Genomic DNA, 15934 nt, shown 5'->3' on the forward strand with positions numbered 1-15934 from the left:
CAGAATTTCTCCTGTTTTTATTTTCCCCCTTTTTTTTCTCGTAAAAACAGTTAAATCAGTTTATTTAAAAATTAAAATTAAAAAAAGAGGTTTATTTACATGCGCAAACATGTGCGTTAATGGCTGCCTCTACAGTCAAGCTGAATATTTCCAGGAGCAAATAAATGCCGATTATGTAAACAGCTATAATTTACATTTGTTGTTTTTATTGTTTTGTTTTTTTTTCTCCTTCTCTCTGGCTGCTGCTCCTATAAATGTCTGAGATATCAAACCAGCAGAGCCTGAGTAAGTTTCTGTCATAACTGTTCCAAAGTGCGTCCAGCCTTCTCACGCATATGAAACTCTGTCCTCGCCCTCCCCCTTCTTTAACTATAAGGCAGGCCAGAGAGCCCCACAAACTTTCACTACAGCTCTGCAGAGACACTCCGGTTCTCCGCTGCTCTGCTTCGCTCTTTCTTTTTTCTTTTCTTTTTTTTCCTTTTTTCTTTTTTTTCTTTTTGCAGCCCTGCAGTCTCTCCTGAACCTCCGCAGCCTTTGGAGTTAAAAGCTGCCAACCCCTCAATTTGATTAACTTCCTGCTCAAAAGTGGAGAGAAAAAGAGAGAGGGGGGAAAAGGAAGAAATCTTTCTGCTCTAAAAAAGGCTCTCTGAGGAGCAGCGGGCAACTCCTCGTCTCTGCATAGCTTCCTAAAACTTTTTTTTGTTGTTGTTGCGTCAGATTGTCGCGCAACGTTTTTAAAACTTTTTTTGTTGTTGTTGCGTTAAAAACTCAAACTGTGCGCCGGTTAACAACACCAGAATCCATGCATGGTACGGATGGTACAAGTTTTTACGCACATCGCCGACTCTTCCCCTGATCCCTGCAGCCACCGAGCTTGGAGACACTGTACGCTGTGAGACATCCAGGGGTTCATGTACTGGAAAAATGAAGTTTTGTCCCCTCTCTCAGAGGGAAATAAGATTCTGTCCGAAGGAATCCCAACGAAGCAGGTACTGACACTTTGGAAACGGCTTCATCTTTTGTGCGTAAAAGTGATTTTCAGATCGGACTCGCGCGCCGCTTTTTTTGGGGCCTTTACTGTCTGAATGAGATGTGATGTGATGACGTCCTCCGGTGATCTAATGATGCAATAATGTGACATGATTTACCGGTTTTGTTTGATCTTCTTCCTAGAACGGATCCACAGTATGTGTGTGTGAATGTGTGTGTGTCGTTTGGGGGCCGCGAAAATGCGCATTTTCCTCGCAGCCCGCAGCGTCGCGTCGTGAGTTTTTGTTGTGTGTCCCTGTGATGTCACCAGAATCACGGACTTGTGTACTGAGATCAGCTGCACGCGCCAGCCGCCGTGAAGAGGCACGCGCCCCTCTGTTATGAATAGCGTGATTTGCGGTCCGCGAGCCTCTCGAGCGCTGCCAATTCGCCTGAAGAGAATTAGATTTTAATTACAGCCATTAAAAATCAAATTTGCAATTCTTTGGGTGACCCGTTGCCTTCCTCTGATTGACAGTTGAAATTGACACTCCGGGTCCCTCTTATCCGCAGCGTTTCAAGCTATTTGTAATTACAGGTAGTTTTTTCTTCTCTACCCCCCCTCCACCCTCCACCCTCCTCCTCCTCCAACTCTCGTGTCCTGGATTGCGGAGAAAATACTATTATTGTGAGAGGCATGGGTTAAGGGCAGGGAAAAATCAATCCAAATTGAAATAGCTTCATTAAAATGTGCCTTTTGTTGCGGGGGCCCCCTTTTAACAGCTTTAACCGGGGCTTTTATTGTCAGGACGACTTTATATAGGGAGTAGCCCTTCAAGAGCTTGTCTGCAAATGTCTCCGAAAGGATGTTTCAGCTGAGGATGAGCCGGGCAAAGTGATGAAGACGTGCCGCTCACTGACCGTTTTCTTGTAGGTGATCTCTACCGAGCATCAGAGTACACCGGGAGCCTCGCGCTGCAGTGTGGACTCTAAACACACACCAATGGTGAGAGCCTTACTGCCTCTTTATGCTTCTCTTTTTACTCAATATGTTTGGATCAATCGGTGCGCAAATTACGCGCACTGGTTGACCGTTTGGCCTTTGCGCATCCACGCCATGTGCAGAGAAAAGATCATTTTGACATTTTTGTGGGCATTTCAATAGAACACATGATGAAAAAAAATGGCGACATCTGCAAACTGGCACCGTGCTGGTGGTGCTGGTGGTGCTGGTGGAGGGCATCACAGTGTTTGTGTGTTACTCAGCTGTGCTTGGTGTCCCTCTTGCAGTCTCACTCGGACGGAGAGTCCCAGCGGTCCAACATGGAGCGGGAGGACACTCGCTCGTCTCCCAGCACTCCGTCCACTCCCTCCGTGTGCTCGCCGACCTCCACCACCAGCTCGGTTCCGTCCACCGGGAAGAACCTGTGCGCCAGCTGCGGTCTGGAGATCCTGGACAGATACTTGCTCAAGGTGAGAGGTCGAGGAGGGATGATTTATTTTTCTTCTTCTTCTGGGGGCGTCGTGCTTGTTTGTTTGCACTGTTATTTTATTTTTATTTTTAAAAATAAAAACGCGGGTGTTACCGGCGACAGCTTGTCAACACGAGACGAACCGGAGCAGGAGGCTGCCATGTTGACCCTGTGCTGTGGATTAAACGGGCCTGCTGTGGGTTTGAACTGAAAAGGTCTGCACAAGTCAAGGCGATGTTCATATTAAAGGACGCGATCTGAAGAAATATTTGGCACAAATTAAACCTCAAACCGAATAAGAAATAATTTATCGTACAATATGCAGGAAACAAACCTAAATATGCACCTCAGAGTTCAGTGTTAGAATTATTTTTGTAGTTGTGGCACAAAAAATATCGAAATAAATCAGATTTTAGATGCAAAACGTGACTGATCTCCGGCGTCAAACGTGCGTAAAGGCTCAGGAGTGAAGCGCCCGTGTGTGCGTGTGTTTTCTCAGGGCGCAGACTCAACAGGGATGTTTCGCTTCTTGTCTTGTCGCGTGCGCTCGCGTGCTCCCAATCAAAACAGTCCTTTTGTCGCGCGCAAACGTGTGTGTTTGGTCCGGAAGTGTGAAGATCATCAGTGTGTTGTCTGACTGCACTTTGTTCTCAGGCTGCAGAGTGAAAACACAGCCAGCGAGCCCTGATGGGATTTGCTGTCCTGACGCGATTTAAGCTTGAAAATATTTTTTAATTTTTAATTTAAATTAATGAAAAAAAATTGTACTTTTGTGGCCCGAGTCTACAGGGGGGTATCATCTGCAACTGTACAGATTTTCTGTTATCACATTTATTACATTTTTTTAAAAAAAATATACAAACGACTAAAATAATTTAAAAAATAACAGAACGCCTAATATTTTTTTTCGTGAACTATTAGCAGGTTAAATGTGTTTTATACTTTAAATAATAACATTTCTTGTGTGCAACCATTTTAATTCGTTTGCTGCTGTAAAAACAATAAATACTAACATGCTTGGAGAAAAAAAAATCCAGTTAAATAATTCCTGAACATCTGAGAACACTGTGATAATAAATTTCGTTTTTCTTAAAAGACCAAACTGACATCATTTTAAAATGCATTTATTCATAAAGGATGTATTTTATTGTGAACACAAACGGTTTTATTTGGGTGTGTTTTCTTTTCCCTACCGAACAAAACACATAATTCCTCTGACCGTAAATAATTACTCTCAGTTAGGAAACAGATTTTAAATCACAGCCTGTTAAATGCATTCAGGAAGCTCTGCTGTGAGCTCCAGCGGATTTCAACAGTTTGAGGACTGGTCGTTTATTCCCTCACGCCTGACAACGATTTTATTATTCTTATTTATTTAGTTTTAATAAAAGTTTTTAACTGTTGTTAAACGAAAAGTACTGCAGACAGGTTTAGAAAATAGCAGCTAAGGCCCAGACAGGACTCGCTGACATCCGGTGTTCTCAGTGTGATAATCTGATTAGAGGGCTTAAAAAAACGAATCTGAATCTGATAAGAATAATTTAATTAAATATGAGACGGTTTGTAAGGGGAAAAAACCCTCTACTATTTTTTTCAATATTACAAAATTAAAAAAAAAAAACATAAAACATCTAAATCACTTAAAGACGAATAGAATAGAATATCTTTATTTATCATTGTACGTGTACAACGAAATTGTACGCAAACCTATTCCAGTGTTATTTATAACTAGAAGCATATTGTTGAACATCTCTGTGAGGTGTTTTTGTCAGAACTATTTTAAAAGTAAAAATAGTTTTAAAAAGAGGAATATAAAGTCAATAAACACTCAGCGGTCACTTTATTAGGTACACCTGCGAAATCCAACCCAATCCAATCCAGCAGCTTCGCCATGAATTCTACTTTTACGAATCTTCTGCATTTTTATTTTGTGTTGAGGCTGTTAAAAAGGGATAATTGTACTTTATATGTAGTATTTAGGTCACAGCTGTCCAGCGTATTCCTAACATTTTACCCACCATGCCTCCACAGATGCCCACTGCTGCCTCTATTATAACTTTATTGTGTTTATTGCTATTTTTTTTTATATACGTATAAAATAAAATGTCAAATAAAAGTCAGAACGTAGAAACTACATATAATAATATTTCACAAGTGTGCCAAATAAAGTGGCGGTGAGTGTAAACAAGAAAAGAAAAGAGCAACTTTATCGGCCTTGCTTTCTCTTTTGAGGAAATTAGCCGAAGTGCGCATGCGCACCACACAGAGCTAATTTACTACATAATATCGGCGGTAATTAAAAATAACTCCACCGCCGTTTATCAACGCAGGGCTACTCTGTGAGTCCATAAAGCGGTGCGTGTTTTTGTTAATCGGTGTGTGTGTGCGTGTGTGTGTGTGTGTGTCACGGTTGGTGTGTGTTTGCAGGTGAACAACCTGATCTGGCACGTGCGCTGTCTGGAGTGCTCAGTGTGCAGGACGTCGCTGCGTCAACACAGCAGCTGCTACATCAAGAACAAAGAGATCTTCTGTAAAATGGATTATTTCAGGTAGGGTAAGTCTGCGGCGCTGCTTTCAAAATAACACGTCCTCTCTCTGGAAACACGGAGCTCTCTCTCTCTCTCTCTCTCTCTCTCTCTCTCTCTCTCTCACACACACACACACACACACACACACTGTGCAAAGCATGTGGGCTGCCTCATGTGTTCCTGAAAAGGTCTTTTCAAAAAAACTGAAAGTGTGTAACAAAATAGAAGTCTGTACCTACAGTGAAGAGCTGAAAGATCTGCAGTTTTGTTATGGCTATCCACAACACAGCATCTCCAGACACCAGACAAAAAGACACACACACACATACCACACACACACACACACACACACACACACACACACACACACACACACACACACACACAAAGAATCTGCAGCACCACTACAGTCTGGGAAAATTGGCTCTAAAAAAAAATAAAAGCTTAAAAAGTGCTGTTTGGAGGTGAGGTTCTAGACTATTTTGAGATCATATCTGTTTTTTAAATGGCATATTTGGCCAAAATAAGTGTTTCAGTATTTGTGTGTGCTGAGTTAAAGGTGGTGCTCTCTTATCACACACACAGCTGGAAGAGCTGCGCTATCAGATGGAGAGAAAAATCATTGGAAATTCCAGTTTAAGTGTGTTCCAATCTGAGTTTAGTCGCTCCTTATGGGCAAACAATACAAAAAATGTACCCTGAACATCGAACCAACAGAGCGGGAAAAATGCCCTTAAATTTATTGTAGTATTTTCTATTCTATTCCTTTTAAACTCTGTTAAAGGCCTGGATCTGTTAGCAAGAGCACCAACCTCATCAATGTATATATAATAATACAGTCCATGTTATTTAATTTTAGAGCATCAAATGTAATAATATCAACAATAAGAAATTAAAAATTTGATGTATTTACCATTTGAAATTAATTCACCATATATGTTAGAAATACAAATTCTACATTTTATTCAGAGTAAAGGTTTTAATTTACATTTATGCAACGTGGAGACCAAAAGACGTCCAGTGGTCAGTGTTGTCGCTCAGGGTTTTTAAACACTTTATCAATCGTGTATGTGTGTGTGTGTGTGTGTGTCCTAATAAGTGATTCAAAGATATAAAAGTGTGTGTGTGTGTGTGTGGTACCTGAGGTTAAACGGGGTTCACATCAACTAAAGCAAAGTTAAAATTCGGTTCAGTAGCCTGAAGCTCTCAGAGACACACGTGCCCATTTGTGCTTAACGCTGTGTGTGTGTGTGTGTGTGTGTTTATGTGTGTGTGAGAGAGAGAGAGTTTTGGTGTTCGTCTGATCAAAACCTGACACCACGCCGTCGCTCTGAGGTTTATAATCACCAGCAATTAGTTGTCCTCCACCCCAGAACCCTCAGGCCTCCAGACCAGCAATTAGACCGCCCCGAGTGCCTGGTCAGCATGTTTTCTGATCTGAAAGTGACTCCTATCCAAACTTCAAAACTTACGCAGCAACACAGATACATGCACACAGATAAACATACTTATAATGTGCAATATGAAAACATTTAACATTTACGAGCACATAATCTTCTTTTTTACACACACAGTCACACAGTCACACACACACACACAGATTTCTGTTTATTTATGCATGTCTTGCAGCTGCCAATCATTTCCCTCGTTTTTTTTTTTTTTCCTTCACAAAATGGAGACTTTTGTGTTTGCTCTGCCACACCAAACTAATATTTTAACTGACCCGTCTGCATTTAAACGCTGCCTCGGGGTTCACCTCTCTCACCCTCCAGCGCTGCACTCTGCTCCGTGCCTTTTAAATATTCCACAGCATCAGCTTTTGCGAAACTGGCAGCGAACAGGACAGACGGAGCTGATGCAGAATTACAGGGTTTTTACAGGGACCTCGGCTGTTTTCGTTCGCAGTGATGGAATTTGGCTGTAAAGTGGAGTTTCGGTGAATTGTTGTAGTTTTTCTGTGTGTGAAGCAATCAGCACCTCACTGTCGTCCAATCACAGTTGCTTTAATTATTACTTTAGCCCGAGTTAATACACGCTGATGCCTTTAGTTGTTGTTGCTCTGCAGCCCAAACCCGGCCATGTTGGTTTTACTATGATAGAAAACTGGCAAATATTTGAGAAGCTGGTACTGTTGCCATTTCTTTTTTTTTAAATGAATAATGACCTCAACGATTCATCAATATTGCTGCCAGTTTATTCTCTGTTAACTAAACATTTGAGCTCCAGAGTGCTGCTCGCTTTCTGTTTGCATGACAAAATAAATAAATGGCTGTGTTCTTACAGTGAAGGTCAACAGGGGCCTCTGTGAGCTTCAGCATGGAGGCAGTGAAGCTACATTAAAATCACATATAAATATATATATGGCATAATTGTCTTGATTTATTTATTCAGTTCGACTTGAAAACTGAGAACCTGTTTTGCTTTTGGACACTGCGCTTGTAAAAATCAGTTGTTTATCTTAGAGAAGCTTTCCTAATCGTGCAGTTATTCCTTTTTGCCTTCGTAACACAGTACAACTCAGCACTTTGTCCTAATTTATCTTAATGTTTTATATTTTCTGATGAATAACATAAGCTATAATTGTTTGTATGCGTTTTATACGTCTGTTGATTTTACAAGATGTAAGTTTAATGCTTTCAAAAGTCATAAGAGGGAAAAATAAGTGTGTAACAAGTGTTATCTAAAGACGGATAAGACAAGCAAAGTAGGAATACATTTGATTTGATAATGACTGACACACTATTGCAAACAGAGGAGTTTATATTCCACAAACTTTGGAAGAAAATCTTAATTTGCATGTTAATATTTTTAGGGTTAAGATTGTCCATGTCAGTCACTCTGAGAGTTTTTATTTTTTTTATATAAATGGCGCAGTAACAGTGCAGCTCTCCTGCCGGGCCGAGGCCTTTGGTTCCTTCTGCAAATATAAACTGTAATCTGGGTTTAGGCCAGATTTAAACTGGGCTAAACACCGCTGAGAGTCCAGATCCTCTGGGCTGGTTTCAAAAAAACCTCTGGAGATATTTCCTCATCTGTGTCAGCCTCTCATCTGGCTTTGGACTGACAGCTGCTTTAATGGGGCGTAATAGCAGGAAATCAGAGCGGGTTTCCCTCCGTGTACATGTGTATGTGTGTGCTGGGCCGGGCCGGGCCGGGGTGGGGGGGCTGCAGGACAGAGCCCCCGCTGTGCCTCTCAAACCCACGTCAGGCCTCAGGGGTTTGCTCTCTCTCATTCACACACACACACACACATGCAAACCTTTTCTTTATCAGCCTCCCCCTCCCCTCCCCTCTCCGTAGAAACCTCATCCACGTCCGTGAGCTGCAGGCCACACGGGAAGCTGCACTGCTGCACTAATCAGGGGCACCCTGGGATACTCGCACTGTAACCAGAGTCCATGCATGCGTAGGGGGGGAACTTCGTGGGTGCACATGTGGATGCATACGTGTCTCTTTATACATCATTCCTCTAATAATAATTATTCCTCAACCACCCACCTCTGGTTAGCTGATTAGGTCACCATAGCAACAAAGGCAAGCAGCCGGTACAGAGGGAATGATTTGAGTTTTTATTAAGAACTGAATTAATTAAAAATTATAATGCGACATCTGTCACACACACACACACACACACACACACAGGCTGCTTAGTTAAAGCTCAGAGATACATCGTGCTGAAAATCAGACCGACTATTACAAAGAAATATAAAAAAGGAGAGAGTATTTTTAGTTGTTGTTGCAGAGTTGATCTATTAAAGCCTCATAATATGTCCATAAAAAGATCCCTGTACTGTAATCCCAACAGGAACCGCTTGTCTCCAAACCACACACCTCTCTTAGGACAAATCGAATAGAGATTACTGTATTCTCACAGCACATCAGAAATAATCCAAAAAACATGTACCTCCTCGAGCCCCCTCTTTCAGCAGCAGGTGAATTAATGTGAAAAAAAAAATAAAGTGATGAAAGTAAAGGGAGCAAATAGGAGGAGTCTGGGCTAAGAAGGCAGTTCAGGATTCCTCATAGGCATAGCTCCAAAATAAACATCAGGTTTTTGGTTCAAAACAAAATAAAAAAAAGTACAGAGAGGAAGAAGGAGGAGGAGGGAGGGGATGAAGATAGAGGAGGAAGGAGGAAGGAGGAGGAGGAGGAGGGTCAAGAAGAAGGGATGATTTGCAGCTTTTCTGGGTTTTGTCTCGGAGCATGAAACTGACAAGCTGTCATGCCGGATTAGCCGCAATGCTCCGCAAATGTTTTCCTCTTTACTGTAGGAACCGGCTGGAATTCTCCATAACAGTCGGCGTGCACACTGTACGGCGAACCGCGGAGTCGATTTGTCTCTGGAATGGCTTTATTGGTTTATAAGCTGAGCATATCTGCGACAGCTCAAGCTCTCAGTAGGTGCCATGCGAGGCCGAGGTCAGCGGGAGGACTCGTTCTGGTGGTTTTACTGCTTTAATGCTGCTTGTTTGTTGTGATACTGCAGCTGGTAAAAGAAAAAAAAATCAGATGTGCTGTTTTCATTCAGTATCGATTGTAAAAAAATAAAAAAGCTAGGATGTGATAGATGCAGAATGGTCTGATCCTAACGATGATGACCTGTGAGTCATCTCCACGTGAGCTGAAGGTGAAGCTTGCGGCCGACGAGCTCACACACATAAGCAGGGCTACCGGCTTGTGAGATGTCAGGGCTATAGCATGCTTTCATCCTAGATAGAGTGGACTCGAGTGCACTGATTCGCTGCCAAACCCCCTCACTTGGCAGCCCTCTTGCTCTCCTGCACCCCCGTCCTCCTGCTCTCTCTCTGCCATTGATGCTCTCTACTTTGCCATTTCCTTCGGCACTACAGCCCCTCTGCCTCTGTCACTTACCTCCCCTCTCCATGTCTATTCTTTTCCCTGCTCGCTCTCCTCACCGGGGTTTTATTGACCTCTGCTTGTTTGTGGGTTTTTATCGCTGCTCAGGTTGAGTAATAAAGAAAAAGCTGCACGTATTAGTAAGATAATGTTTCTAATTTATGTAAAAGTGGAAAATAAATCTGTATATGACAATGTAGCACCATGAGGGAGCACTTTCTCTCAGCCTCCTTCACCAGAATTGGCAGCTGCTGACCCCGACGATGGCTCTTGACCCGACCACAGCCGTCTCAAACCAAAAGAGTTTTACGCCTATCAAAACCCATAATGTGCTCCTTAAACCAGAATCTCTTTTTTTCATGTAAAACCGGGAAATTGTTTAATATTTCATTGAAGTGGAGGCTTATTTGGATTCTCCGCATCGCCAGCTTGTTCAGTAAAAGCCTGATCTCAGCTGAAGGATGAGTCTAATAAATTTTTTTTTCTTTTTATTGGATTTCCAACAAATCCAATAAAAAACCCCAAATTCAACAATGAATCAATCCAATCTAACGAGCATCGTCTGTGGTGGATTATTTCTCTGGGTCATGAAGCTCCATTGTTGTTCCGCTAAACAGTCATTTTACTTTCGCTGTAATCAGTAAAACATCAAATCTGGATCGGGCCTCAAAATAGTCTCCATCAAAAGCATGATTTACTTCTGCTTGAGTCAAATTTGGACTATTTTTGCTCTAATTTTTTTTGAGAATTAGTGCCACCGACATGATAAGGAAGTTAAGTGAAGGCTAAAGCATCACTGGATTTTCTCTTTTCATGGGATTAGTTGACGGTTTAACAACTTTCTCAGACTAACCCTTGAAGAAATACAACTGTTTTGCTTTTCTTCTTTGCCCTAATGTTCTAAAGTTCTGTCTGTAATGACCACGAAATGTTTAAAATGAGCACAGAAAGTATTGTTTTAGACATTTTCATCTCATTTTTTTTTGCTAATTCTTGAGGAATCTACTCCCAGCCTCTCTCTTTCTACTGACCATTTATCTCCCATCCTCTCTCTGTGCCCCTCAACTCCCCCCCTCTTCAACCAACCACCCATCCAGAACAGTAAGTCAGGTGGTTTGGGTTTATTCGCCGCCGACCTCACGGTTGCTATCAGTTACAGCGGGGCGATCTCGAATGATGTCATCCGAGTCTGTCTTTCACCGTGTGCAAACCCACCCCTGGTTTACGTGTGCGCCGGTTCGCTCCTTGGCCTTTGTGTGTGTGTGTGTGTGTGTGTGTGTGTGTGTGTGTGTACATGTCAGGGCCTTCATGCATCAGTCAGGAAATTGCAGGTGTTGGTTTGTTTGCATTCAAGGCTCAGCTTGCAGCCGCACTCAGGAGTCTTTTCTGAAAGCCATATCCTCCTCCAAGGTTTCTTCCTTGAAGCCTTTGAGTTCTGCCAGAACCTCAAGTTGAAAAACACCTACTTTCAAGTTTATTTCACTTAGATAGTCCCAAAGAAAAGGAGTGTGTAATTTTCTATCTGCTATCTAAGACGTAAAAGGCGACGGTTTCCTCTCTCAAACGTGGCTCTCATTCCTCATTGTGTTTCTCCCTCCGACTTCCCTGCCTCTGTCTTTCTCTTCTTCTCTCCCTCACAGTAGGTTTGGTACTAAGTGTGCCCGCTGTGGGCGGCAGATATACGCCAGCGACTGGGTGCGCCGCGCCAGGGGAAATGCGTACCACTTGGCGTGCTTCGCCTGCTACTCGTGCAAGAGGCAGCTGTCCACGGGAGAGGAGTTCGGTTTGGTGGAGGACAAGGTCTTGTGCAGGATCCACTACGACACCATGGTGGAGAACCTCAAACGAGCAGCTGAGAGCGGTGAGTAGCAGCAGCGGTTCTTGGTGGTGACTCTCAGAAACAGGATTCGTCCAAGGTTGTGCACACGAGAGCAGAATATTCATATTTGAAAGGCATTATTTCTTGTTTTAACCAATACTAATGTTTGGATTATTGATATCTATTAGATTTGGCTCCTTCAGTCAGTATTTCTCAGTGGTTTCATACCCACAGGATTAACAAGTCGTGCTACGGGAGCTCAGGATTCAACCATGTCTTTCAAATTTGGGTCCCAGCTGAGGCAACAAATATCCTCAAGTCCCCTTTACGACGCAGTGTCCAAGTCTTGTGGTTTAACTGTGTTTCCTGACATCTGTAGCCACTCTGAATTATCGCACAGTTCATCTGATTTGCATCTCAAATCTCCGTGTTTTTCAGGCAACGGCATCACATTAGAAGGCGCAGTTCCAACAGAACAAGACAGTCAACCCAAACCGGCCAAAAGGGCGCGGACGTCCTTCACCGCGGAACAGCTACAAGTAATCGTACATCTTATGTTGTGAACGTGTACCTGAACTCCACATACAGTACTCCATGCTTTCTCTAATGGACTAGTTCTGAGCTGCAGCTGATTTTGATATGTTGTGCAGATCATGCAGGCGCAGTTTGCTCAGGACAACAACCCAGATGCCCAGACGCTACAGAAGCTAGCCGACATGACCGGCCTGAGCAGGAGAGTTATACAGGTCAGTAAGATCACACTCTCTGATCTGCTAATCAATAGCTCAACTCTGCAAACATCTAACTCTCGATTCCAAACTGCACGAATGAATGGATAAAAGTACCCGTCAGCAGTAAAATGTGACATATTGCCAAATATATTTTCACAGATTTTGTCTCTCATCTTGAAATAAATCAACAAATTCAATTTCAAGAATATAGCTACATGATGTCTGGTTACATTGCATCTTCATAGGTGTGGTTTCAAAACTGCAGAGCAAGACATAAAAAGCACACGCCCCAGCACAGTGGGGCTTCCCAAGGTCACCCTCAGTCCAGGATCCCCTCGTCGCTGCCCGATGAGCTGCATTACTCCCCCTTTGGCAGTCCCGAGCGAGCGCGCATGGTGGCCCTGCACGGCTACATCGACAGTGAGTGACTGCTTTAAACTTATTCCAGTGACTGTTGGTTATGTTTTTCTAAGACGTTTGTAAGCTGGATTGTTTTTTGCTAATTAATTTTTTTGTGTGTGTTTTTCAGGTCATCCGTTCTCCGTCCTGACCTCTCAGAGCCTCCCTCACCAGGCCATGTCGCTGCCCCAGCTCCCCCTCAGCCGCTAGTCCCTCACCTCGACCCCTCGCGACCTCCCCCCTCCTCCTCCTCCCCCTCCCCTAACCTCCGGACCCTCACCCTTGATCTCCCATCTGCGGCCGACCCGACTCGAAAGGTTCAGGCAGGAGTCAACTCGGAGAAAAAGACTAATCTTACAGGAGCCCTGCCCACTTGGAAACAGAAAAGAGACAAAAAAAACTGAGATACATCTGTCGTTGTGTTCTTTTCTTTCTGGGGACAGGAATATCTCACCTGCAGCCAGTTTCTCAGAAATGATTGTGAAGCGTTTATCATTAGCAGGAACTCACAGACTGTGATTTTACACCACCTGACGGACCCATTTTTGCTTCACGTGTACAGCGTCGCTCTGCTCTTCTTGCCCGCCTTCTCGCTCGAAGGTGACGGGAGTTTTTAAAGGGATCAAACAGACCGAGGAAGCAGGACTGAAGCTTCTCGAGTGCCGTCAGAATACTGAAGATAAAATTAAAAGGGGGACCCGTCATTGCGGCCCGAGGGCCAGGCGCACACACACTAGACCACAGTAGAGGTAAGACTCCTCCCTCTTTTCTCTCTAAGCAACCATGAAGGAAACCTAAATGTAAACAAAATACTTTGATTGTTGAGATTTTTTTTTTTTTTTTCCCGGAATGACATTTTGACTGTATGACATCTCAAAAAAACAGAAACTTCCCACTTTGATTTTATGGTAAAATGATCCAGAATTCGATTTTTGTTGAAGAATAAAAACATTATGTGCCTTATCTTGTATTATTAATAGAAATTAAATGGATTATTATACATTAAACAATGATTTGGGTGTTTTTAAATGGAAATACAGATGGAGAAATTCAACGTATAATTCCAAAATCGCTAAACAGATTTTGCAGTTTATCATGAAGTAAAACCACAAAACTCAACATTGGAGCTCGTGTATTAATAAATAACAGCTCTAACATTAGAATCAGGTGTGAACAGAACGGAGGGAAGTCTGAGATGAGCATACTAGTCAATCTGACATGTTACATATTTTCACATTTCCAAACAGGTGTATTGTCACTAATTTATAATTTATAAGGTTGCCTGTTGGGAAAATGGAGTTTTGGTACAATACGGACAATATAAAACTAGACTGGGTTTGTACATAGTAAGACGTATGTGTGTGTGTGTTTCCGTGTGCGTGCGTATGTGTGTGTATTGGCAGGGGTAGAGAGTGTGCATCTGTATTTTAGTGCCATGGCCATTGTGTGAAGAACAGGATCCAACAAGACCTCAATGTCCTTGTATTTATTGAGATGGTTAAATCCCTGTAAAGCACTTTTTTCCCCCCTCCTCTTCTGAAATTGTTTTGTTTTGTTAAAAAAACATGAAATGAAACAAAAAAGTTTATTTGATAGACTGTGCATCATAAATGTTTTGTGTAATAAAATGCAATAAAATAGAATGTGATATTTTTGTGGGTTTGGGTCATTTCTGAGGATTAACAATAGCGAAGCACAAAGCACAGAAATAAAGGGGCACGGCGGTTAAATTAGGCTTAAATGAAAATACAACCAATAATGCTGCATATTCCATGTGTGTGTTTTCTTGACATGATGTACTGCATGTTTGTGCTTCTGGCTTTGTGTTTTGTTTTCTTATTGTGGGTGTGTATTTGTGCTGAAATCTGTGTGTCGTCCCAGTGTGTGTGTGCATGGTTTGTGAATGTGTGCATCATGAGGAGGACTTCATTTGCCTTTAAAAGACTTCATGCATTATTCATTTTATTTATTAAACGTCATCTCGTAAAGTTAGTCAAAGAGGCTCGATCCATTAAAGGAAACATGATCGTCACTCAGCAGACCAGCGCTCTGTAAACGTTACCTGCACGTTAGGCACAGATATTATGTTTTGTTTTTAATCGCTTATCTTAAACAATGACTTTAACTTGGAAACTTTTCATTAACAATGCCCCGTTTTAATTTAAAACACAGCATATTATTTTATTTACTCACATATGTGTTATGATTGACACTTTTTAGGTTCATACTTTGAATATTATCTATACCTTTGTGCCCTATAATCTTCCTAAACTGCATCAGAACTGCCCTCAAAACATATATTTATGTAGGACAAACCCCAGCCCACTCTGCTTTTACATTTGCATTTATTGCAGCCGTGTCAATTTTGTTACAGGGAATGGAAATTTGTCGTATAATAAGGTTAAAACCAAAATAGCACGGTGGGTTGGACAGCATATATTATTAGACTTTTGACCCAGTTGGAAGCTGATTGCCTATTTAGAACGAATGCTTCTGGGTGGTATGTGATATAATGATTCCACGATCAAAACAAGCAAAGTAAAAACTTCAATCAAACTGCGAGAAAGCCTCGATATATACCGTGTTGCCTGTAAATTGATTGTAAATCCTTTTAGCCTATTTCTCTAAAACACACCGACACACATTATTATGGAAATGAAGGTAAACACACAGGAAGGCAGCCATTGCAACTCCTAGAACACATGTACAGCAAGAGGGAAGACAGATTTAAAGGAAAAAAAATCTTCTTTTGCTTTTTACTCACTGCGTCTTATGGCTAGAAATACAAAGTGCTGTTTATTTGGTGCTGCTCTCTTCAGATTTGGCTACGACAGATTTTTCCGGATCAACGCCAACAACCTCATCCCAGGCCTTCCGACAAGTCCGCACAATCCACTCGTGTTCGGAGTCGTCTGTCAGAAAGATTCAGTTGGAGATTATTGAGAATTTTTGTTGATGGTGCTGCAAACAAAGTCTGGAGTGAAAGTGTTGAGCTTAAATAAAAACACACAAATACAAACCTAAAATGAGCAAAGCAAGAAGCTCTGTTTTTTTGTTGTTTTTTTTTGGTCGAACTCACTTAAAGCGTTTAAATTAAACGTCTAACAACCTGCATAATTAAACCGCAGGTCATTTTTTTTGGGGTGTGAGGCTGCAGCA

The 15934-nt window shown here is 42.2% G+C and overlaps 1 protein-coding gene across 2 annotated transcripts; it reads left to right on the forward strand.

Moving 5' to 3' along the window:
* Positions 1–81: 81 nt before the first annotated feature.
* lhx6a (LIM homeobox 6a) lies at positions 82–14356 on the forward strand. 2 transcript variants are annotated; one of them, XM_008290138.1, is made up of 9 exons: positions 82–989; positions 1904–1975; positions 2260–2442; positions 4869–4990; positions 11470–11687; positions 12084–12184; positions 12296–12391; positions 12622–12796; positions 12906–14356. In XM_008290138.1, the coding sequence occupies exons 1-9, from the start codon at positions 912–914 to the stop codon at positions 12983–12985; spliced, it is 1125 nt and encodes a 374-aa protein (XP_008288360.1). In that variant the 5' UTR covers positions 82–911; the 3' UTR covers positions 12986–14356. The 2 variants fall into 2 exon arrangements, with proteins under 2 accessions (XP_008288360.1, XP_008288359.1); XM_008290137.1 differs by having other exon boundaries at positions 83–989; positions 11467–11687.
* Positions 14357–15934: the final 1578 nt, after the last annotated feature.

The sequence above is a fragment of the Stegastes partitus genome, unplaced genomic scaffold (genome assembly GCF_000690725.1).
Source record: "Stegastes partitus isolate 25-593 unplaced genomic scaffold, Stegastes_partitus-1.0.2 Scaffold656, whole genome shotgun sequence".
Classification (NCBI taxonomy): domain Eukaryota; kingdom Metazoa; phylum Chordata; class Actinopteri; family Pomacentridae; genus Stegastes; species Stegastes partitus.